Genomic DNA, 22,769 nt, shown 5'->3' with positions numbered 1-22,769 from the left:
GCAGAATTTGTATCATGCACCCATTGCTGTTACCTGCCTGCTGTGTTGGTAGTGAACGTTTGTTGGCAGGTCTGTTTCTACATTGAAGATGATGAAAATGAAGAACAGAGTAAGCATGTTGAAGTGTTTCATTATTCCTCCAAATCAAGACTGAGGCAAATATTAATTATCTTCAACAGTGTTACAGTGTATTGATCATAATCTGACCCCCAGCGGGCCAGTTCAGACAGCTAAATAGCATTTTGCCAGCTTTGCTTCCTGAAGTAGTTCGTTATGGTGTCACCTGAGTGCTGGTACTGGGGTAGTGTAAAGGGCTACCCCTCTTGGCAGGTGTTTAGCTCAGTCAATCAGTTGGTGCAGTAAATCTGTACCCTGAGCTTGTCACATTTCATGTGAGTATCCTGACTGATGGCTTGTGGGCCTTTTTGGCCTAATAAATAATTATGTATTTGAAATACAAGGTTCTGCTTGAAGTGAGTGAGAGCAGTGTATCCAAGAATGAATTGCAGATAAAGGCAGCTGTTTTCCATCAACTAAAAATATTCCTCTGCTGCCTTTTTGCTGCTCACAAGAGCGTTAAAGAGGCCTCTCAAGAATCCATTCCTAGCGATCACAGTATTAATTCTCTTCATACTCACTGAGCCCAAAATTTTTGTTGTGATATGACATTTGAATTTTCATTTTGTCCATGACATACATGTGATTGTCATCTGCTGTTGGCAGAGTTCAAATGCAATTCTTGAAAATGTATCTTATTGGTGCGTTTTAAAAGGGAAAACCTGTCAGCCAGAGGGTGCTCTTTTTTCAAGCTTTTACATTTTGGAAAACTGGCAGTTCTACATGGCTTTATTAATTTGTTTTGCACATTGTGTATTGTCGCAGATTTTTTTCTATAGCTGCATGTTTTTCTCTGTACCAAAAAAAAAAAAACCCATGGGGAGGAGAGAAACACTTTACAAACAAAAAAGGTAGAGAGATTTTTAAATGGCTTTGGAGATAACGTTAAAAATGTTTCCTTCTGTTTAGATCTACAGAACTGGATTCCAATTGGTCTTGGTTTCAGCTGAGATGCATGCAAGTTGGAGGAAATGCAAATGCTGTATGTACTGCGGAGTATTTGCTTTGCACATTGAAGCTTGTTAGGCTTGGAAGCTATTGTCTGTTCTTATGGGCTTGCATCTTGGGGATATTTTTATTTTTCCAGTCCATTTCTCTCTCTTCCCCACCCCTCCACCTTTTTTTTAAGAATTCCTGTGAATGCTGATTTCATCCTCCATACTTCTTGCAACTTTTCCATCTTGTATAATCTGCAAATGTTTTATTTTTTCTTAAAAGTCATAAATAAAAATCACTGAAAAGGCCAGATCAGATTCCCTGTCAAAATCTGTCTAATTTAACAGGGAAGCATTGACAGCTGCTGAAAGATGGCTTTCCAACAGCTTGTAAACCTAGCTTATGGACATCTTCCTGTGACTGTGTTTCCTTACATGGTTTATGAAAATATTGTGCCAAAAATCATGTCACTGTCAAATGGTACACTGAAGTTAAGATTGGACTTACACCTGGGGTACAACTGAAGTCAAGATAAGATATGCTACACTGTCAGAGAGGAAATAGCAGTGTTTTGGTTTGGACTAATTCATATTGGCTGTTATTTTCAACTTGATTTTTTGTGTACTTACAAATAAGTTTGTTACACAATATTTTTGTAAATTGAAGTTATGTTGACTGCTGTATTTTTCTCAATCTCCTTTTAAAAAGAGGATGTTTCCCTTTGTCAACTCTTTTGGAATCGAGCCTGTTTTCCTATGTTTTTTCAAAGACTGACCACCAATAACTGAGATTGCTTCCCAAAATTGACCAACCCAGGGTAGAAACCTGCAACTTCCCTAAGTAATTTCTACTTTTCTTCTAGTTCCTGAATGCTTAACCCTTATGTTTCTTCATTTGTGCTTTGTCCTTAATGTTGTTTCTTAAAGAAACTTCGCTCAAACTTGCTTTCCATAGGCTTTCTCTTAAAAATTTCCTTAACAATCTGCTTTCCTTAAATGCAACGCTTCAACATTCTGCTGTTTTTTCTATTTTTTCTTCTATTTCCGTACAAAAAGTGATGAATTCAGGATTGTTATTTATCTTCCACTTCTGCGTTTTCCAATCAAACTTTTTTCTTTGAAAAAGTCTCTGGCTTACTGATCTGAGCAGTTGCATGGTGTTTTCTCCCTCTTTTTCTTCTGCCTGTCCTTTCTAAGTTATGCCTTTCTGTATTAATACTGCTGTTATGTGAATTTAGTCATTGAGTTTCTGTTATCCCACTTAGTACATAAAAATCACAGTTTTGACTAATCAGAAGAGGGAGATTTTCCATGAAAAATACTTTCTTTTTTAGCCAAAGGGTTAAAAGCTTTGTTTAAAGTATATAAACTTTGCTATACAAAGGGTTTAAGGCAGTTGGAAAGAAGAGATGGCAAAGTTTGAAAAGTACTTCACTTAAACGGGAAGTATATTACCAGAAGAGTAACAGTAACCTTTCATTATTTAATTTTATGAGTTTTCGTCTTTCTAATTGGATGTCACTGTTTCCTATCATACATTGTACCAAGAGGCGTAAGATACCACAGCCACCCCTCAAGTTCCCAATGGCCTATTTTGGATTACCTAGGAAAATTAATACCTGAAACTTTAAAGACCAGTTTAGTAAACTGTCTGGACATTTTAAAAGTAAAATTAACATTCTTCTTCTAATTGCATTAAAAAAATATTTTCTCTTTTTGTTCCAATTAAATGCCAAATTTTGTTTTTACTAACTACTGTTTAGAAACACTATCAGATTAACATTCATAATTTGTATTCTATAATTGCTTAATGATACTGAATCTTGGATAACAGCAGTCCTGAGCTTCGTAGCTATGCATCAGATTGCTAGAAAATCTGAAGTGTTCTTAGTTCCTTTTGTTTTCAGAATAAATGTCTACAATGATTGGAATTAGGGTTTACAAACAAAAGCTCTGAGTATCAGGTTCATAGGTGTGTGTATATATTTAAATGAAAAAATGCACAATCTTTTTGGCATCTCTGATGTTTATGAGTGTTTCTGTCATAATCATAGAAGTTGACTGGCAATATCTCTGTCCTGCATGGTTGTTGCTTGATTTTTATACGAAGTCTGGTACTTGTACACTAGATTTATGCTTTGCAATTGCAGCATATGAGGTCATAACCTTCAGTTATCTAGACTTGCTATCAGAAACTTGTTTATTGTGTTTTACTGTAATAGTCTGACATGTACTTCTATGCAAGAATGTATGGTACGATTTGCTAGTCAATTCTAGGTACTGAGAAAAAGGTTTTTTTAATCTTTCAAACAACTTGTGGAACTCTGATATAAATGTATTGATTTGCTTTTGTTTTAAGATCCTAAATCAGAATAAAATACTTCATTTATATATGTTTATATAAATGCACAAGCATATAAATATATATAAGTACATATGTATGTGCATACACACACTTTTATTTTGAAGGAAGATCATTTTTATACAGTCATTTTGATGCTATTGAACATACATTGTTCTCTCTAGCATGCTAGAGATGAAGCCAAGCAATGCCTTTTAGATGTATTGGCAACCAATTTTACCTCTTTCTTTCTACGCTTAATTTCAGAACTAGGATTCTTTGTATACGATGACAAGCTTGCATTTGTATATGCTTTTAAAACATCCCACTAATCATAGAATCATAGAATGGTTTAGGTTGGAAAGGATCTTGAAGATCATCGAGTTCCAACCCCCCTGCCATAGGCAGGGACCACCACCCTCAGAGTGAAAAACATCTTCCTAATATCTAGTCTAAATCTACCCTCTTCCCCCTCATCCTATCACTACATGCCCAAGTAAAAAGTCCTTCCCCAGCTCTCCTGTAGGCCCCCTTTAGGTACTGGAAGGCCGCAATAAGATCTCCCCGGAGCCTTCTCTTCTCCAGGCTGAACAGCCCCAACTCTCTCAGCCTCTCCTCATAGTAGAGGTGCTCCAGCCCTCGGATCATCCTCGTGGCTCTCCTCTGGACACGCTCCAGCAGGTCTATGTCCTTCTTATGTTGGGGACTCCAGAGTTGGATGCAGTACTCCAGGTGGGGTCTCATGAGAGTGGAGTAGAGGGGCAGGATCACCTCCCTTGACCTGCTGGCCACACCTCTTTTGATGCAGCCCAGGATACAGTTGGCCTTCTGGGTTGCGATCGTACATTGCTGGCTCATGCTGAGCTTCTGGTCAATCAGCACACCCAGGTCCTTCTCCTCAGGGCTGCTCTCCAGCCATTCCCCGCCGAGGCTGTATTTGTGTGTTTGTTTTTTGTGTTGTTTTATTCATACATAAAAAGGTTGTCAGAATGGAGTTTTCTTTGTATTTTGGAGACATACATACTTCATAGACTACGTAGACTGCATAATTTAAAATATTAGATTTAGGTAGCGGAGCAGAGTATTTTGCTGCATTGTGATATATTTTTATGTTAAATGGCATTAGTTTTTAAATCTGTTTCTCATAGCATTTTCTGTGTTTTGCTTCATAGTCTGCTTTTTTCCATCAACATGGATGCACAACAAATGATACCAATGCAAAATATAACAGTCGTGGTGCTCAACTTTACAAGGAGAAGATTAAATCTCTTGCAACACAGGCAACAAGAAAGCATGGTACTGATGTAAGTAGTGTGTGTCCTGTGTCATCAAGATTTCTGAAGAGTCATTTTAAGTTTCTAATTGGTAATACAAAAGATTGTCTGTCTTTGGGAGGTACTGATACACGTTGCAGTGAAAAGGCAAGCTGCGGAGTAAACTGTTTGTAGCTTACCTTTTTGTTGGGAAGAAGAATATTGAGGTAGAGCTCAACTGGGTATTTCAGGCTCATTTCTGGGTTATTCAAAACATTAATTTTAACATTTGCAGTAACTTATAGGAGTTCTAGGCAAAAATTTCAGGTATTCTTAAAAATGGAACTTCTTTGTTTGCAGGTGTGCTCCAAAATTACATTAGTTGTATCACATAACAAAAATGTCAGCACTTCTCCATGAACTATATAGTGGTTTTATTTTTGCTTATCTGGAACTGAATTATTATTGAGAAGTACAGCATGTAAAAATGTAAAAGTGCTAATAGAATTAACTACAAAATATTTGTGATTAGGTGGTATTTGAATTGAACACGTAAATGTGTGGATTTGCTTTTTTCTCTGAAAAAAAAATATTTGAAAAATTAGTAAGTTATATAAGTCCTGAGCTTGCTGTTCACTATTAAAAATGCTCAGATGGTTCATGCATGCTGTCAAAACAGTGTCAGGTTGCTGACAGGAAGAAGTTATTAGCAAAATATGCAGAATTACTTTGCTGAGGTGTTTAGTAAGTTTGACAACAGTTCTCTTCTGCATACACAGAAAGCATGTTTTGATTGCTTAATCCAGCTTGTTAAAGTCCATGACTTTTTGAAATTGATGAGTGGGAATTAAAAGAAAAGCAAGAAAGCAGCTTGGTTTTCTTTTCTAATCTGTGCATCAAATAGCATGAAATTTAATGGGTTATAGTAATTCTATGTTATAAATGTTACAGACAATATAGTTCACATCACTGATTTCAGAGAATGTTTCTTTTGACTTACTAAACAGCTTTAGATATAAACTACATTTAAGTAAATATACTACACCATGTGCATTTAAGTTGACGGTAAGTTCCCTGAGTGACACTTTGAAGAACTGTGATTCTGTTGCTTCCATTACAAATTCCAACCAATTGTATTGTTTGATATTAATTGTGTATTTTTTATTTAAAAATTTTAGTAAATATATTTTTAATGATGTACTGAAAGCTTAAGTGATTGTGCTATCTAAATTTCTGAAGTAAATTATTCAGATAATTAGATTTAGTACCAACCATCCCCTCCCCTGTCACATTTGAAAAATTTTTTCTCTAACTTAACTGATAGAGAAGTTGTTTGTTGAATGATGAGGTAAGCTCATTGCACATTCAGTAACCTGTTTGACAGAGGTCATTATTTTTGGTCATGTATCTCTTGCACATAGTAGAAAGAACCATGGTAAATGATTTGCCTATGAGTAACCTTGGAGAGCAGATGACAGGTTACAGTCCCGTCCTGCACGATGCTAAGAATAACCTCTGGCGCTGTGGGCCCTTCAGCCCATCCTGAGATAAGGTATTGCTCAAAGCTATTAGCATCTTGCAAAATTCTGCTTTAACTGTAGCAGAGGTTTTGGGACTCTGAGACTAGGTGGGAAAATTCATGAGACTACCAGACCACACTGATACAATTCTGCAGACTGTTTTCAATGACTGCTAGTGTTATGTTTTCACATTTTTTTGCTTTGGACAAAATAAGAATATCGGAGAGAAAATATGTTATATGAAAATATGAAAAAACTTACTATAAAGCTGTAGTGATACTAAATATTGACCATGTTACTGCAGCAGAGCTTATACTGAGCGTTTTGTTCAGAAGGAAATGGGTAATATGAAGGAACATATCAAAGATGTATGAAATAAATAAAAAAAGGAATGTCATATATTGAAGGTCGAATAAATTTATAAGGAAAAATTACATACCAGGAAAAAAAATTCAAAAAATTTTTAACCTGAAAAAAAAAAAGTAGTTTTAAGATTAGTGCATTTGAAAAAATATATTCATGTAATTGTCCTGTAAAATTCTCTCTCTCTTAATTCTAGCTGTGGACAGATGGATGTGGAATGCCACCTTTGTCACCTCAAAACAAAGAGGAAGACTTTTTTGCATCACATGTTTCTCCCAAGGTATAGATTACCTACATTTAATTCATATTAGCTTCCCAAACACTTCGGTTAACTCTGTGCTCTATGATGAAGATTAAACCCTGAAAAAAAAAAACCTTATAGAGAAAGGGTAGGTCAATGAGTAAACGTTTATCTGCTTTTCCTTCTGTGAGTCTCAAAATTCTTCCTGGATGTGAACCACTTTCTGAGGTGATAATTTAGAATGACCCAAATAGTAGCTAAATGTGGAATGAAACTATATTTTTTGTAGGCGTACAATTCCACTTGGACTCATGATTCCTTGTTTGGGAGTGGTCTGATTTAGATATACTATGTGATAACTTGGGGTTTTAATAAGTAAAGTTTGACAGTTCTTCAGATATTTGCTAAGCAGAAGCTTTTTTTCTTCCTCCAAAATACTTGCATCATCTTTGAAAATGTTAAACTTTCTGAAGTCTATTACAACTGTTGGTTTTCACTTATTTGATCTTACCTCCTTAAGGTGATAGATGCTGTGTTTATTTCATAGAGACTCTTGAGTTTGGTATTTGAAAAATACCAGTGAAAACTACTTCAGCAATTGTGATCTTCGACTTAGAGCAATTAAGTTATTACTACACCTAGTATTCCTAAATATTGCAACGATACTAAGTGTTCTAGTATAATTGCTTTCTAGTACAGTTGCAGTCTGTACACACGAGGTGTATTTTGGGATAGAGAAGAATTCAAAGAGGTTGGGTATATCAGATTAGCCCTTGTTGTGAAAACTCTTCACCAGTTCATATGCATGTTAATTCCCCTGTCATGACATTGTGGTTGTGCATGTGTATTAGCAGCAACTAATAAAAACCTAGGCAAGTTTCTTTTATCTGCATCTGGGTAAAGAACACAGTGAAAATGACATGACTTTTTAGTGACTTTCTAGTGTATACGGGATGCTTAAGGATGAAAAAAGCTGTAATCTAAATGAAAAATCTTTTTTTTTTTCCCTTTTGGTTATTCAGTTGTGACATTTTAAAATGTAACATTTTGTTGCATTTGTGAGGTTTCAAACATGGTGCATTTCAAAGGGAAATTCAGCCTTTTTGCTATTTATTTGTTCTATTTTAGGAACTTCTACTGCAGCCAATATTTGAATGTCTTATAAAAATAAATTTCAGCATCTTTGAAACAGTGAAAGAGTATTTATATTTTACACCTGGAAAGATTGCTGTGTTACTCAGAAATGCTCATTGCAAAGACCAAAAAAATCAGTTATTGTGAATTCTAGTCTAGTGTCTTCACCAGAAGATCATCTGTCCTGACAGTAGAAAAATAAATAGAGTATTTCTGTTTGCAAAAGGCAACTTGGAAGAATGCTTGCAGTTGAGTGGGAAAAGCATAAACTGAGGCAAGCTAAAGAGAAAGAAGTTTCAGCAGAAAATTGTTGTAAATCTTTTTGTGGTTAAGGATAAGAAGTAGGAACTTGATACAAACCCTCTTAAGAGAATGTATGGGTAGGTTAAAGTAAATTTTCACAGCTGCAAAGGCAGGAGGGTAGAGACAAGCAGTCTCTGTACCTCAGGGGAAAAGATTATTTGGGTATGGATGTTTTGAGAAAGATGTCGGGGAAGTTTTGAGATTGAGATTTTAGGGAAGAGTAAGCATGAACTGGCAGTGGCATAGCACTGGTGGAAAAGATAATACTCAGCCAATATTGTTGTGACCAGGTCACAGACCTGCCTGTTGAGGAGGTTGTGTCTAAGGGAAGTGGGGAGGACTCATCAGGAAGACTTGGGAGGACTGTTCACAATCAAAAATTGTTAGAAAATTGGAAGTGCAAGAGCTTAATGTGAGGAGAAGGCTTGATGATTATATGTAAATAAATGATCCAGATTCCCTGTACTGTATTTCTGTCATGATTAAAGACAATTAATAGCCAGCATACAATAAATAAATCTAAAGCACAATTAAAAAGCTTTTTTTTTTTCTTTTTTTTTTGATGGTAAACATATTGAAATTCCTGAAAGGAAAATACAGGTGCTCAGGAGTGGTTTGAAACCAGCTCACTTTTAATAAAGGGAGGCATTCCTTGCAACTTTTATAACTGCCCTTCTGGGAACAGGTTTTAAACCTAGAAGCTGTAATTGTAAGAATCCAATATTAACTAGGTGCTTAGACAGTCTTTGAGCTCATTGCTCATATTTATTTGCTGAATTCTATTTTGTGTGCACTTTTGATTTTGTTATCTTTTTCAAGGCAAAGAATACAGAGTGGGTGTTATCAGAGCCAGAGCCAGTTTCTGTACAGCAGAAAACTTCAGAAAATCTTCCAGAATGCTATGAAGGTATGACTGATTCTTTGTTAACAACAAGCTGCATTTTTCTGGTAGTCGTCTTTGTTTAGGCTCTTTTTACTCTGCTTTAGTAGTTAAATAACCTAACTGTGCTAATAATGCAAGAAATTTGGAGAGGAAGGACTTTTTAGAAGTGTTATGCTAGAATGTGTGGTACTGCGTGTTCCTTTAATAATGTTTAATAGAAATCCAAATTAAAATTAGATTCAAAAGACTTGAGATGAATCTTTGGGTGCCTGCTGCTCTTTTAGTAACTGGTAGAGCTGGGATAGAAATAACACATTATGCTACATGTGTCAAACAGAGTACCCTGAGTACGGTGAGCTGTGTTTTGGTATTTTAAGCATTTTAAAGAGCCTTCTGATATTCTTACCCTTGTTATTCATTGTGTTTTAGGACCAGAACATGGACCAAGTGTTGATTGCCTTAGTACGTCACCAAAAGCTGCATTAGGTAATGAGTGTAAGCAGAAGATAGCAACCAGTCTAGTGTACTTAAATATTCATTTGTACAGAGAATGTACGACTGGGAAGAGATGTGGAATACTTCCTTTAATATCAGTGTGCATGAGTTAGCTGCAACAACTGAATTTGTATTACTTCTGTGAAACAGTGTATTCTTTCTAAGAAATTAATTTTAGTCAGTGTTCTGGTTTATCTAATCTTAGCTGACCTGATGAATTTAAATGCAACAGGTATCATACCTAATAAAGGTGACCATTAATGTTCTATACCTCCTGTTAGACTGCTTTAAGTTCTGCGTTTAAAGCACACAGGTGGAACAGAGCATTGTGTTGTGGTTAGCAGCCTGTTACTTCTGTTAAGCAAACACATCTTGTACTAATAGGTCAGTCTTTCTATCTAGATGTAGTTTTTGCTCCCTTTTCAGAAAACTGAACATAAAAATTTAGGTTGGAAAAATCTTGTATTTGTAATACTTTGATGTCCAGAGTCATCATTTTGTTTTTCTGGGTTTTTTTGCGAGCTGGATGCTAGGAAAAATAGTTAACCATGTACACTTCCTGGTTTTCTCACTTGTATCTTAAACACATGTTCTCATAAAACAAGTGCTTTTTTTGTTTGCTTTGGACATCACAAGTTCTATCTTGGTGATAGAGGTGAAGAACCTCTGTTCAGTGTATGCCCGTTTCCATAGAATCATAGAATCATTATGGCTGGAAAAGGTGTTTGAGATCATCAAGTCCAACAGTTATCTAGCTCTACTGGGCCCACTTCTAAACCATGTCCCTGAGCACTATATCTAGACAGCTTTTAAATGCATCCAAGGATGGCGATTCTACCACTTCCCTGGGCAGCCTGTTCCAGCCTTTGATAACCTTTTCAGTGTATTTTCAGTGTATTTTTCCTAATGTCTAACCTAAACCTCCCCTGGCGTAACTTAACGCCGTTTCCTCTTGTCCTATCGATTGTAACTTGTGAGACCAATGCCCACCTCTCTACAACCTCCTTTCAGGTAGTTGTAGTGAGTAGTAAGGTCTCCCCTCAGCCTCCTTTTCTTCAGACTAAACAACCCCAAGTCCCTCAGCCGCTCCCCATAAGACTTATTCTCAAGACCCTTCACCAGCTTTGTTGCCCTTCTCTGAACTCTCTCCAGCACCTCAATGTCCTTCTTATACTGCAGCGCCCAAAATTGAACACAGTACTCAAGGTGCGGCCTCACCAGTGCCGAGTATAGTGCCAAGTACAATTCTCTAGTCCTGCTGGCCACACTGTTTCTGATGCAGACCAGGATGCCATTGGCCATCTTGGCCACCTGGGCACACTGCTGGCTCATGTTTAGCTGGCTGTCAGCCAACACTCCCAGGTCGTTTTCTGTCGGGCAGCTTTCCAGCCACTCCTCCCCAAGCCCGTAGTGCTGCATGGAGTTGTGGCCCAAGTGCAGGACCTGGCGTTTGGCCTTGTTGAAGCTCATACTATTGGCCTCAGCCCATTGATCCAGCCTGTCCAGGTCTCTCTGAAGAGCCCTCCTACCCTCAAGCAGATCAACACTCCCACCTACATTGGTGTCATCTGCAAACTTACTGAGGGTGCTCTCAATCCCCTTGTTGAGATCATTAATAAAGATATTAAACAGAAGTGGCTCCAACACTGAGCCCCGTGGAACACCACTTGTGACCGACCGCCAGCTGCATTTAACTCCATTCACCACCACTCTCTGGGCCCGGCCATCCAGACAGCGTTTGATCCAGCAGAGTGTATGCCTGTCCAAGCCTTGGGAAGCCATTTTTTTCATGAGAATGCTGCGGGGAACAGTATCAAAGGCTTTACTGAAGTCTAGGTAAATAACATCCATCGCCTTTCCCTCGTCCACCAAGCAGGTCACCTTGTCATAGAAGGAGATCAGGTTCATTAAGCAGGACCTGACCTTCATGAACCCGTGTTGACTGGGCCTGATCGTCTGGTTGTCCTCTAAATAGTGTGTAATGGCGCTGAAGATGATCTGCTCCATAACTTGTCCTGGCACCAAGGTCAGACTGACAGGTCTCTAGTTCCGCAGATCCTCCTTCCAACCCTTCTTGTAGATGGGCATCACATCTGCCAGTCTCCAGTCCGTCGGGACCTCCCCAGTTAGCCAGGGCTGCTGATAAATTATGAAGAGTGGTCTGGTGAACTACATTTCAGCTCAAAGCAGTTTTTCTGGATGTACAAGCATTCAATAGGACTTGTTGATTGAACCCTTTCAATTGTGGGAGATTTACCCTGGCTCAGCATAGCTGTCAGGAAGGCACAATACAGTACCTTACAGAATGTAGTGAGTCCTATTAGGGTCTCATTAAAAATGTCAAGATTAGGAGTTGTGTCAGACTTCATGCAGAGCAGAATGTACGTTTGTTTCTTTTCTGTGTTTCAAGATTTAATACAAAGCGTTAGGGCTGGAACTTTCAAACTTTATGTATAAAATTAGACTCCTAATACTGAACAGTTGAACAAATCTATTCAGTCTGTGATAATGTTTGTGATTTTGTTTATGATGATACAGGTATGTGTTATTTGTATCATTGGTGGGTTTAAAGGTAGCCAATACCTTTCTATCCAGGAAACAATTTATCTTGGAAATAGGGCGGGATCAGGTGGACCTCTAGTCTGATTCAGAATAGCAAGTCCCACATTCTTCTCTGTTTAAAAACAGGTATCTACAACTGAAAACTGAGCTGTAATTTTGTTACTGTTTTGTATTTGCAAGAGATACCACATCCTTGATTAGAGGCAGTTTCCCATGTTTTCTGGGAGATATTCACAGCTCCATTCCCTGTAACTCAGTTTAGTATCTCAGTCTCTTAGTGTAGAAACTGTAATATTTCAAGGCATTAAAATAAATTCCAAAAACTATATTGAGGCTGATATTGTGGAAATTGTCTTATGCAGTTCTGGAATTAATAAAATTGTATGTCAAGTAATGTACATTTAATCCTTGCAGAGAACACCACCTTCATAAAAAAGAAGCCCAATCAAGCTAAGAAGGGGGTAAGTGTATATAAATTATGCATATTTTTATCTGTATTATAGATCTCTGGAAATATGTAGATTGCAATATGGAAATGTATCATGTAAGTTAGCACTAAACAGTACTTGTATCATTTATGAAACTAAAATGGAATTGAAAACTGTTTCTATATCAAAGCAGCCAATGGTCTGTTTGAAAAGGGATTCTTGTTAAAATGAGTTTGTCTAACAGATTATTGTTGTCATGTAGTAGAGTGCTTCAGGTCTGTGGATTATTTTCTGGCCTTGGATAAATTCTACGTCTGTTTACGTGTATGTAGCTCACTGAACTGTCTAGACTTCCACATGTATATATATGTGAGTGTCATTTTCTTTGTGCTGTCTGGACCTGAACAGCAGGTGATATTTTTTCAGAAATGAGTAAAATAAAAATGTCAAAGCATATATCGATGTCAAGATCTGTGTCCCACTTCTCTTCAGTTCTTTTCACAACCATTGTCCCTGCAACTCCACTGATGCCCTGTAACCTTTCTTCTCACTTGCTGAAACTGGATTGCAAGTCTTTCACCTAAGTTAGTTGGCATTGAGATCTTTTTGTAGCAAATTCTGAAAACAGAGGGAGCTCCAGTAGCACTTTTGAGTGGCTAAATATGCATGTGTGGCATAATCTGTCAATGTAAGGTGAGTTTGAGACATTCAGATATGTGTTTCTAGAGCAGTCCTCTCATACCACACAGCAGTATGGTATTTGGTTGTATTAATAGATAACTTGCAGCTGCATTGAATTCAAGGTAGTTTACAGACTTGTTCCTGGGTGGGGTTTTATAATTTTCTTAGGCGTCTGGTCTCTGTAAAGAAGACATGAAGAGAGTTGTGTTATCTCACAATGATGGTTTACGGATCTGAGCAAAACTAGCTCAAAACTAGCAAAAGCTAGGTTTTGAATGTATGGCTCTCAAGGCCCAAGAAAATAGCCCTAATATTGGGCTGTTAGGGTGACAATATGCTACAGGGAGTAACTTCTTTTAAGTCTGGGCTATTGTATGGCAAAAGATTTTGAAGATTTATTGGAGCAGATTAATTTAAATTGAAACCTATTATTTCTTGCTCCCACTAGAGGGCCCTCATATGCAAGAGGAATTTCTTATTCTGAATGGTTAATGCAGATACATTCCCTTGCAGTAAGAACATAACTGGGTTCACAGGTGCATGCACAGTTTGTGAACTGCAGTGTCAGAGCCTAAAACCGTATGTACATAGGCCAGAACTTTTACATGAAGACTTTAAACCGTTAAAAGGTTAAGATAAATGTACTGTGAAAATTAATATTGCTGCAATGTTGCAGATGAGGAATTAAACACGCAGGAGACTGAGAACAGCAGTTTGAGTGCTGTTGCCACCATCTGAATCAGCATCATTGTATCTATTCATCTTTGTAGTATTAAGTGTTCTTAAAATCTTTGATAATCAGAATGAAAGAATATATATCCCTGTATTGAAGTAATATTAACTAGAATTATTTTAAAAGAAAGAGTGCAAAACTGGAACCTCTCAGCTGATGTGTTTATCTAAAAAAAGTTGACAGTGCTTTGTCACATGTGAAGGCTAATCATGCATACGCATATATACAAAACTTGTATATTGCTCTCCTACCATAAATCGGTAAATACATACGTACACAGTTACTGAAAAGATGAATAAATCAGTCTTAAGATAACACACTAGCACTGGCCAGTGAGAACTAATTGAAGAATCTTTACTGCTTCTCAATGCAAATTTTGAATTAAGTGAATGACCACCACATGGTTCCATTGCAACAAATTTTATTATGTTATTTCTGTGCAACAAAATGATTATTAAGAAACTAAAGTTGTGCTACATATTACAAGATTTATTTGAGCATGCCTACCTCTGAATAATTAAAACTATAATAGTTTCATTACACTGGGATGGTTGACTGCAGAGCTAACTGAATTTGTAAGAGTTAGTAGAAGAAGCATGTAGGGGGTCAAAACATGAAAAAATATTTTTCTGTGCTCCAAATTTTCATTGCTGTTTGCATATGCTCCCGAACAGAGTATAGTGTTTGCTGTTGCTTTCAATGTTGACTGTTAAGTCAGTTGAAGTGATTGTCTCAGTTATAATGTTGGGGCTTTTGTTTTTTGTTTTTTAATAAATCAAGCTTGGTGCCAAAAAAGGTGGTTTGGGGGCACAAAAAGTGAGCAGCCAAAGCTTTAACGAGATTGAAAAACAAGCACAAGCTGTAGATAAAATGAAGGAACAAGAGGATCTTCATATCAGTAAGAAAACTGAGAAGGAAGAGCCACTGTAAGTATGAATTATATATGCAATGGTTAAATCATGAAGCCTAATTTCATGTTAATGGAGTAATTGTCAACATCCTACATACTCCTAGAGACTAGCTCATGCAAATAAAATTTCAGTTCTTGCTCTAAAAAAAACCCCAAATGTGGATGAGGTGGGCCAAACAGGAATTCCCCCATTGACCTTTTTTTTTTTTTTTTTGCCATTTAGTTTATGTTTCAACAATTGATGATTTACTATAGAAATAGCCTAATGCTATCTTTAAAAATAACCTTAGTGTTATTTAACACAGAAAATAAGGAGATGTTCTATTGATACATGTAAAACGTGATATAGATCTAAAATATGTTTAATTTAAGTATTACCACAGAAGACTCTTCAACTTTCTTTACCCCATGCTAGTTACCTAATTTATTTTGTTTCGGTGTAGTAAACTGAATACTATTTAAAACAGTCTTTCTAAGAGCATAGGGAACATACAAATATTCAGCTGTATTTGTACTTATTGGGTAAGAGGCAGGGGGTAGTTTAAGTACGCTAAAGTAGCAGTTAAGTATGCTAAAGGCAGGGGTAGTTTAAGTACAGCTAGAATTGCATGCTTAAGTTTCAGCTGGTTTATACAGGAACTGCCTTCATTTTCCCCAAAACCCTTTGAATATTTTTGTCTGAGGCCTTGAATCTGTTAGTCCATCTTAATTAATAAACACTCAGCCCTAAAGCTCAGAAGCTGGTTCCTTCCACTACATTTCTCTGCTACCTGTTTTTGCTATTTAGCATTTTGTTACTTGTCATCAAAATTAGACTATTAAAGAGTTGGTTAGTGTACACTTTTACTGTTGTAAAGCTTAACATCCTCTCTTAAATGCATCATTTTTATAACCTATTGAGAAATTTTCTAATTATTCCATAATTACAGGATCACTTGGTGCTCATGGTGCCAAGCTCTCTGGTCTATAATATCATCCCTACTCCGTTTGCTCACTTTTATGTAGCCTTTGCAGAGAGGGATGTTTTGTGTGCATCAAATATGTTAATCACAAGGGGTTTGTTCATTTTTCCTGAAGTATTTTTACTACAAAATCATATCTCTCAGTGATTGCCAAAAACTACCAGTGGGGTGACTCAGAGAAACAGACAACTAAATAACAAGAAAAATTATTGTTCAGTATTATTCATTATTATTCTTTAGTGATACTATCTTTACGGATATAATTTACTTTGGAAGAATGTCTTAAGTAGCGATTCATTTTTTGTGTCAGAAGTGTTTTAAATCTATAATAGATCCAAGGCAACCTTTACAATAAATTCACTGCAACCTTTCTGCAGTGGCCAGAACCCTCCAAAAACGTCTGCAGACATGAGGGGTGCACATGCACTTCAGTTTATGGATCTGATCCCAGTAGAGCAAACTTTCCCTTGAGATTTAACTTTTTCAGTTTTTAACTGTAGATGGCAGTATATACCAAAATTAAAGAGGGTGGATACTTTTTAAAGTTGCATTTGCTTACAGCTAATTTGTGTGGTGGTTTTAATTTTAAAAGCTTGCATAATGAGCTTTAGTAAATTAATTCCATGTGGCCTTGTTACGTGGCAGGAGTGGAAGTGATGCTTTTGTAGTCTAGTACGAGAAAAGAGTCCTGAGACTTAAAATGTGATTTTATAGTTGGTACACAGTTTCTTTATTTTCTGCTGTGCACTGACAAGAGAATAGGAAACTGGTTACTTTAAAAAAATTGATCAATATTTTCTTTTAATCAACAGAAAATAAGATTCTTGATGTTCATAAAACAGATTCTATAAGATAGGTTGCTAATCTTTCTACTTAAAATAGTGGGTAGTTTTTGTTAGTAGCAGTTTCGTTTTCAGTTTTCTGTGTAACAGTTGGTCCCTAAACTGTAAGAATAGATTTAAAACGTCCTGAACATACTCTGTACTTTGAAGATATATTTTTCTGATTTTATTGGTTTCAAAACTCATTCCACAGATTCATCCTGGTTTGTGTCCGACTCTTATCATTATAAGCATCTGAACATAGGACGTAGTGATTATTTTTAGTTCTGGCTCCAACTCCGGAAAGCCCCAGTCAAAGGATACTTAATCATCACAAGATTGAGAGGTCTCTCCTCCTTTTTGAAATGCCTCGTCAGTGCAGGAGTGATGTTCTGTTCCTTATAGCAGGCTGGTACCTACATCCCTTGTCTGTGAAGGACGGTGACCAGGTGCTGTGCCCTTTGCAGTCTAACAGGCTCAGCCACACAGCTTCTGTCTCCCAGGAGCTGCAGTAACCAGCAGGGTGTGAACTTTGATTGGGGCATCTTGGTTAAAGTTAAGTCAGTATGCATGGGACCAGAAAAAATCAAGACAGGACAAGCCTGTTTCAGTAATCAAATAGTTAGGAGACACACTGGAAGAAAATACTTCTTGGTTAAAAACTTGGTTTCTTTTCATTCTTGCTTCTGCACAAAATGGATGGAAAGTTACAAGGGTTTTCAGACTTAAGTACTTCCTTTCTACTTGCAGCAGGACGTCTAACAGCAGCATCTTAAATGTCATTTACCTTTCTTCTGATAGTGTTCATTTGTACTTTATGCCAGTCACAACTTATGAGTTAAAATATTGCTGCATTGCTCATTAAAATTACTGTTTGTATCCCTTTTAACCTAACGTTAATTTTAAGCAGTGTTTCTAAAATTCTATAATCAAGATTAAAAACCTCTGTCTCTGCTACACTGGTATTACTGGAAAATAGTTAAGAGGTATAGGAAGGCTCATGGCATCTCAGAAAGACAGCTTACTGTATCTGAACTGTGAGAATGTTTCAGATGACAAAAAGCGTTGCTAGCTGTGCAGAAAATAAGTTTTTGATGCTTCAAAGTTTCCATATATTCCATTTTGGGAGTACAAAGACGCTCCTTCCCTCTTCTGAGACGCTTTTTTGGGCACAGGGAAGTGCAGCATCAATAAAGAAGTGTGGTCTACCTCTAGCACTTGTTTCAAGAGTGCATGTGTAGCAAGTGTTAAAACCACTAGGAGCATGAAGGAGGTGAAGGGAGAGAGATGTAGCAGGGCCAAGCTGCGCATTAGGGGAAAACATTGCTAGTATTATGAATGTCACAGTACTGTAATATGTCAGAGTTGGATAATTTTGACAATTCTTTGGTATCACATAGAATAAGGAATGTGGAAAAAAGACTTTTTCAGGTTAACTTAATGGTGGTCCAAGACTGTGTCCTGAACTTTAACAGTAGCATGTTTCACATTTCTTTTGAAAGACTACCTCCTCATACACAGACTGGGGTACCATTTAGACAGTCTTCTCCACTGGCTTTCTCCCATCCTTATAGTCAGAATTTAGTCCAACTAATACTGAATATTTTCAGTGAATGCGGAACATACAAAATATAGTGCTACAATATACATTGTTAATTTTCTGCCAATTGGGTTGGGCATTCAGTGTAGCATTTTACAGTTATATGTTAACTGTATGTTTTGTTCTAGCGTATCATCTTTACGGTTGGCCTACAGAGATCTTGATATTAAAACAAAAGACGAAAAGTTAAATCTATCTGGTAAGAAGAAAAGTGAATTGGAGAGACTTGGCATGGGGTTTGGCAGCAACAGAAGGTATGTGAAGTTCTATAAATTGTATTTAAAATACTCTTTGGCTTTATGTAGTTATCCTTCATTTTACTTAGGAAATGAAAAAATATACTGAAGCATGTTATGGAAACTTAAACAATATTACCAAAGAATCTAGTATCTGACAGGGGGAAGGGCCAGGGTCACTTCTGATAGAGTTAAATTCTGACCTACCAGACAGATGATAACCTAAATTGTGGGATGTCTGCAGTGTGTTTGCCTTCATTAGCTGACTGTGAGGAAGGTAGCCAGGATGTTTTCAGTGAACAGTACCAATCTAGATGTGGTCTGTCTTTTCCAAACCAAAACTCTCAAAATCACATTGCTGTGTTTTCCAGCTGTTGGAATGTGTTCAGAAGTTCTGTCACTACTACAATTGAGTTTTCCAGGGCGTTTTTTGTATGTTCAGAAGTCCTGTCACTGCTACAGTTGAGTTTTCCAGGGTTCCTTTTTTTTTTTTTTTTTTTTTTTTAATTCCTCCTTTCTTCTTAAGTGTTTGTATAGCTTGGGCTTTATCAGCAAGCTTCAGAAACTAGATTTGGGCTTCCATTTCTTTTCTTTTTAGGGTCTGAACTTTGTCATCTCTTTACATACTTATTTTCTTCCTGTCCCCAGTGGCATTTCTCACTCAGTCACCTCAGATATGCAAACAATAGAGCAGGAAACACCTGCAATTGCAAAGCCGAAGAAAAAGTACACCGATGATGTAGAAGACTCATATTTCTCTTCTAGTTCAAGGTAACGTGTAAGCTTATTATTTTGAGTGGGTGTAGAAGTATACGCAAGTTGCTTATTCAAATGTACACGATATGTTTGGAATTTAAGATCAAAACAGAAGACAATTGGACAAGTCTATACACCTAGCATATTTTCAGGGGACATCTGAATCACAAAAGTTGTGAAATAATTGACCTTACCTCGATGACAGATGTATTTATAAGGAAGAGGAGTCACTTTTTCTGAGAAGGTAGTCTGAATTATGTGTTTACAGGTTTTGTCTTGTTCAGGGTCTCGTCTCTACTTGCACAGACAGTTGCCATATAAGCTATTATTTGCTGTGTACCAAATCCAGTGAACTTTTTGTGAGAATGACTTGTGTTCGTTCTTCTTTTTTTTTTTTTTTTTTTTTTTTACCCCCTTGTGGTACTGTCTTCAACTTTCAATTTAAAATTAAACAAGTATCGAAGTCTGGTACTACATATACTACAGTTGCATCAGTCTTTTAACTGGATGCATGCCAAATGCGAAAACGTAAATCTTTTTGAGGTATTGTATGTTAGATGTATTGTGTACATATCTGCAGTCATATTTGATAGTCTTTTATGTATTTGTACATGAAATGTAAGCAAAAAACAATTGACAATTTTTTGGTCAGAGCATGAATGCAAAGCAAGTTATAAAATGCTGCTGTTGGGAGGGAGAAAAAAAAAAAATTAGGCCCTAATTGCAACAAAACAGGTGTTTCTGGACTGATAGATAGAAACAGGTGTTGCTTTTATAAACTGCCTTCATTGGATTGGTGCCACAGAAACATGAAAAATGGTACCTAATTACTTGTAGACAGGCAAATAAAAACACAAAGGCTTTTGTGGCATTACTTCGTAGTGTAATTACTAGTAGCAGAAATGCAAATGTGGTACCAAGTAAACTGGCAGCAGTCTTGTAAAATAAAACGTATCATTTCAGTGTTTTTCTATTTGTCCCTTGAAAAGAAGTGTTACTGCTCCCAAATTATTCATAAGCCTACTAGCAGGCAAAGGATGAATTATGGAAGAGGCTTTTTAATGTGTTTTGGTTCAATAATTAGAAGATAAATTGTAATCTAGCAGTTCCTGGCTCTTGTTCTTCTAGTTATAGCAATAGTAGAATCTAACTGGAGTTGGTGTACAAATTAATTCTCTTTAAAGAAAATATAAAGTCATATTTTTGGACTTCGCAAGGTTTTTAAGGTGTTTATTATCCTTTATTCCAAGCTGTGACTTTGAAATAGAGGTAAAGTAATTTTAGTATCATCTTGGTATATGCCCAAAAGCAAAATAATCATGCTGGATATTAGAGTGCTGATAAGTATCTGTGAATTGAGTAAGCTAAATGCCTCAGGGTTTAGATATAATATTGTGTAATTATATGATACATAGTGTTAAAATCCTTGGGTTTTGTTTTTTCTTTTTGCTACAATTAATAAAATCTTTATTAACATAGCAACGTAAAATTTTATTTTCTATTAAATGCAGTTGTTCTTTCTCCCTCTGTCCTGCCCCAGTACTGCAGAAATATTTTGCAAAGTTCTGAAAATCTGAAATTAAGTAATTGTGTCTGAATCAGCTCTTGTAGCCCTTGCCCCATCCCGTGGTTTTGATGGCCATTGTGAGATTGGATAGCTTCATATCTATATATACACACATTGTTTGTTATTACACATCCATGTGGAACTTCTAATGATTGCTGTGGCTTCTTTCTTAGGTGGCCAGGAATAAGAGCGTTGCTATGTAGTAGCTTCCTTGCAGGCTGTATACTGTGCTTCTAGGCTCTGCTACCATAGGAGCATATGACACAGAAACTGAGAAGTCAGGCCAAAAGCAAATGACCCTGGTTGTAGCAAAGCATGTAGTGCCTTGCCATATTCCTAAGCAGATGTAAGGGAGAGAGGCAGCTGAATGAAGAAATTTGGAATACCAACTACTTTCTGATCCTGCACCACTCTTGTCTGAGAGTTTCTGCTTTCCTTTTATTTATTTTACACATGATATTGTACTGAAAACAACCTAAACTCACAGGAACAGTGAAAGATTGAATTGGTATAGTGATGTGCCCCAAAAAGTAGGTTCTGTGATTTTTTTCCTTTCTTTTCAACTTTCATCTATGACTCTTACTTTGGATTTTCCATCTGTATCCAAAAGGTTGTGGGGCTAAAAAGCCTCATTCAGCAGGAAAAAATACTTTCAGAAATCTGCTGGGTGTAATATCCACCCTTGTGCGTTGATATTGTGAAGATGAAGATTGCATTGCAGTGAGTCTCCTTGTCTCAGAGTGCCAAATGCACTTCCTTTTGTCTGTCAGGAGAGAGGAGGGGAGACTCCTGCCTTTTGCAGTTCATTCCAGGTCTGTCTGTGCTATTTTACATGTTCAGAGGTGGGAGACTTTGCTGCTGAAGGTGTCACATTTCTCATGAACTGCAAAAACAATGTCCTGACTATTCATAACACAAACTTGGAGAATGGTGGTTTTTTTAAGGTGCTTTTCACAAAACACAGATGTGGGCTTTAATATCCTGTGCTTGTTCTTTTGAATGATTCAGTTCTGCTAGCCTCCTGTCATTTTGATCGTCTTACTCCCTATCCTTGTCATATCCAAACTTTAAGAAAATTTATTTAACCATAAAGGGAAATTTTTAATCTTTGGCATTTGGATAGTTGTTTGGGGTTTTTTTTTTTTCAAGTATTTTCCATGTAAGTTTATATATATGTAGATAATTAAAGAGGAAAAGGTCAAGATAAGGCACCTCAGGAATTGACAAACATGCTTCTTTTTTTTTCTTTGCTTTCTGTTTGTGTTTTCCCTGCACTTTTGATATGCAAGGGAAGATTATCTTACTAACATTTAAGAAACATGTTATTTAGCATTGTTTTAATGAAACATGTTACAAAGGTTAGAGGTATTTAATACTAATAGTTGTATTAAAAATACATATACAGAACCAGAGACAAGGGCTTCCCTAACTGCTCTGAACTATGTTTATTGATGCCTCAGAAAATGGGAGCAGATTCCCTGCTTCCATAGCTTATAGATTGACTCATTGGCAACTGTGAGATTAGCCACTACCACAGAATCACAGAATGGTCAGGGTCAGAAGGAACCTCTGGAGATCACCCTCCTGCCAGAGCAGGGTCACCTACAGCAGGTTGCACAGGACAGTGTCCAGGTGGGTTTTGAACGTCTCCAGAGTCAGAGACTCCACCACCTCTCTGGGCAGCCTATTCCAGTGCTCTGCCACCCTCAGAGTAAAGAAGTTCCTCCTCATGTTTAGATGGAACTTCCTATGCTCAAGTTTGTGCTCGTTACCTCTTGTCCTGTCACTGGGCACCACTGAAAAAAGATTGTTCCCATCCCCCTGGCACCCTCCCTTTAAGTATTTCTAAGTATTGATAAGATCTCCCCTCAGTCTTCTTTTCTCTAGACTGAAAAGACCCAAGTCCCTCAGCCTTTCCTCATAAGAAA

The 22,769-nt window shown here is 37.0% G+C and overlaps 1 protein-coding gene across 1 annotated transcript in view; it reads left to right on the top strand.

The window, feature by feature from the left end:
- Positions 1 to 22,769, top strand: part of ARFGAP3 (ADP-ribosylation factor GTPase activating protein 3) — a 32,983-nt gene that overhangs the window by 311 nt on the left and 9,903 nt on the right. The window contains exons 2-10 of the mRNA XM_009879696.1: positions 1,027 to 1,099; positions 4,566 to 4,697; positions 6,726 to 6,809; positions 9,027 to 9,114; positions 9,520 to 9,576; positions 12,562 to 12,608; positions 14,770 to 14,915; positions 18,411 to 18,536; positions 19,167 to 19,289. Coding sequence (XP_009877998.1) covers positions 1,073 to 1,099; positions 4,566 to 4,697; positions 6,726 to 6,809; positions 9,027 to 9,114; positions 9,520 to 9,576; positions 12,562 to 12,608; positions 14,770 to 14,915; positions 18,411 to 18,536; positions 19,167 to 19,289 — 830 coding nt within the window. The 5' untranslated portion in view covers positions 1,027 to 1,072. The remainder of the gene's footprint in view (positions 1 to 1,026; positions 1,100 to 4,565; positions 4,698 to 6,725; positions 6,810 to 9,026; positions 9,115 to 9,519; positions 9,577 to 12,561; positions 12,609 to 14,769; positions 14,916 to 18,410; positions 18,537 to 19,166; positions 19,290 to 22,769) is intronic.

The sequence above is a fragment of the Charadrius vociferus genome, unplaced genomic scaffold (genome assembly GCF_000708025.1).
Source record: "Charadrius vociferus isolate BGI_N301 unplaced genomic scaffold, ASM70802v2 scaffold90, whole genome shotgun sequence".
In the NCBI taxonomy this organism is placed as follows: Eukaryota; Metazoa; Chordata; class Aves; order Charadriiformes; family Charadriidae; genus Charadrius; species Charadrius vociferus.
Note: the sequence above shows the minus strand (reverse complement) of the source record. Positions and strands in the feature narration are given on the sequence as shown.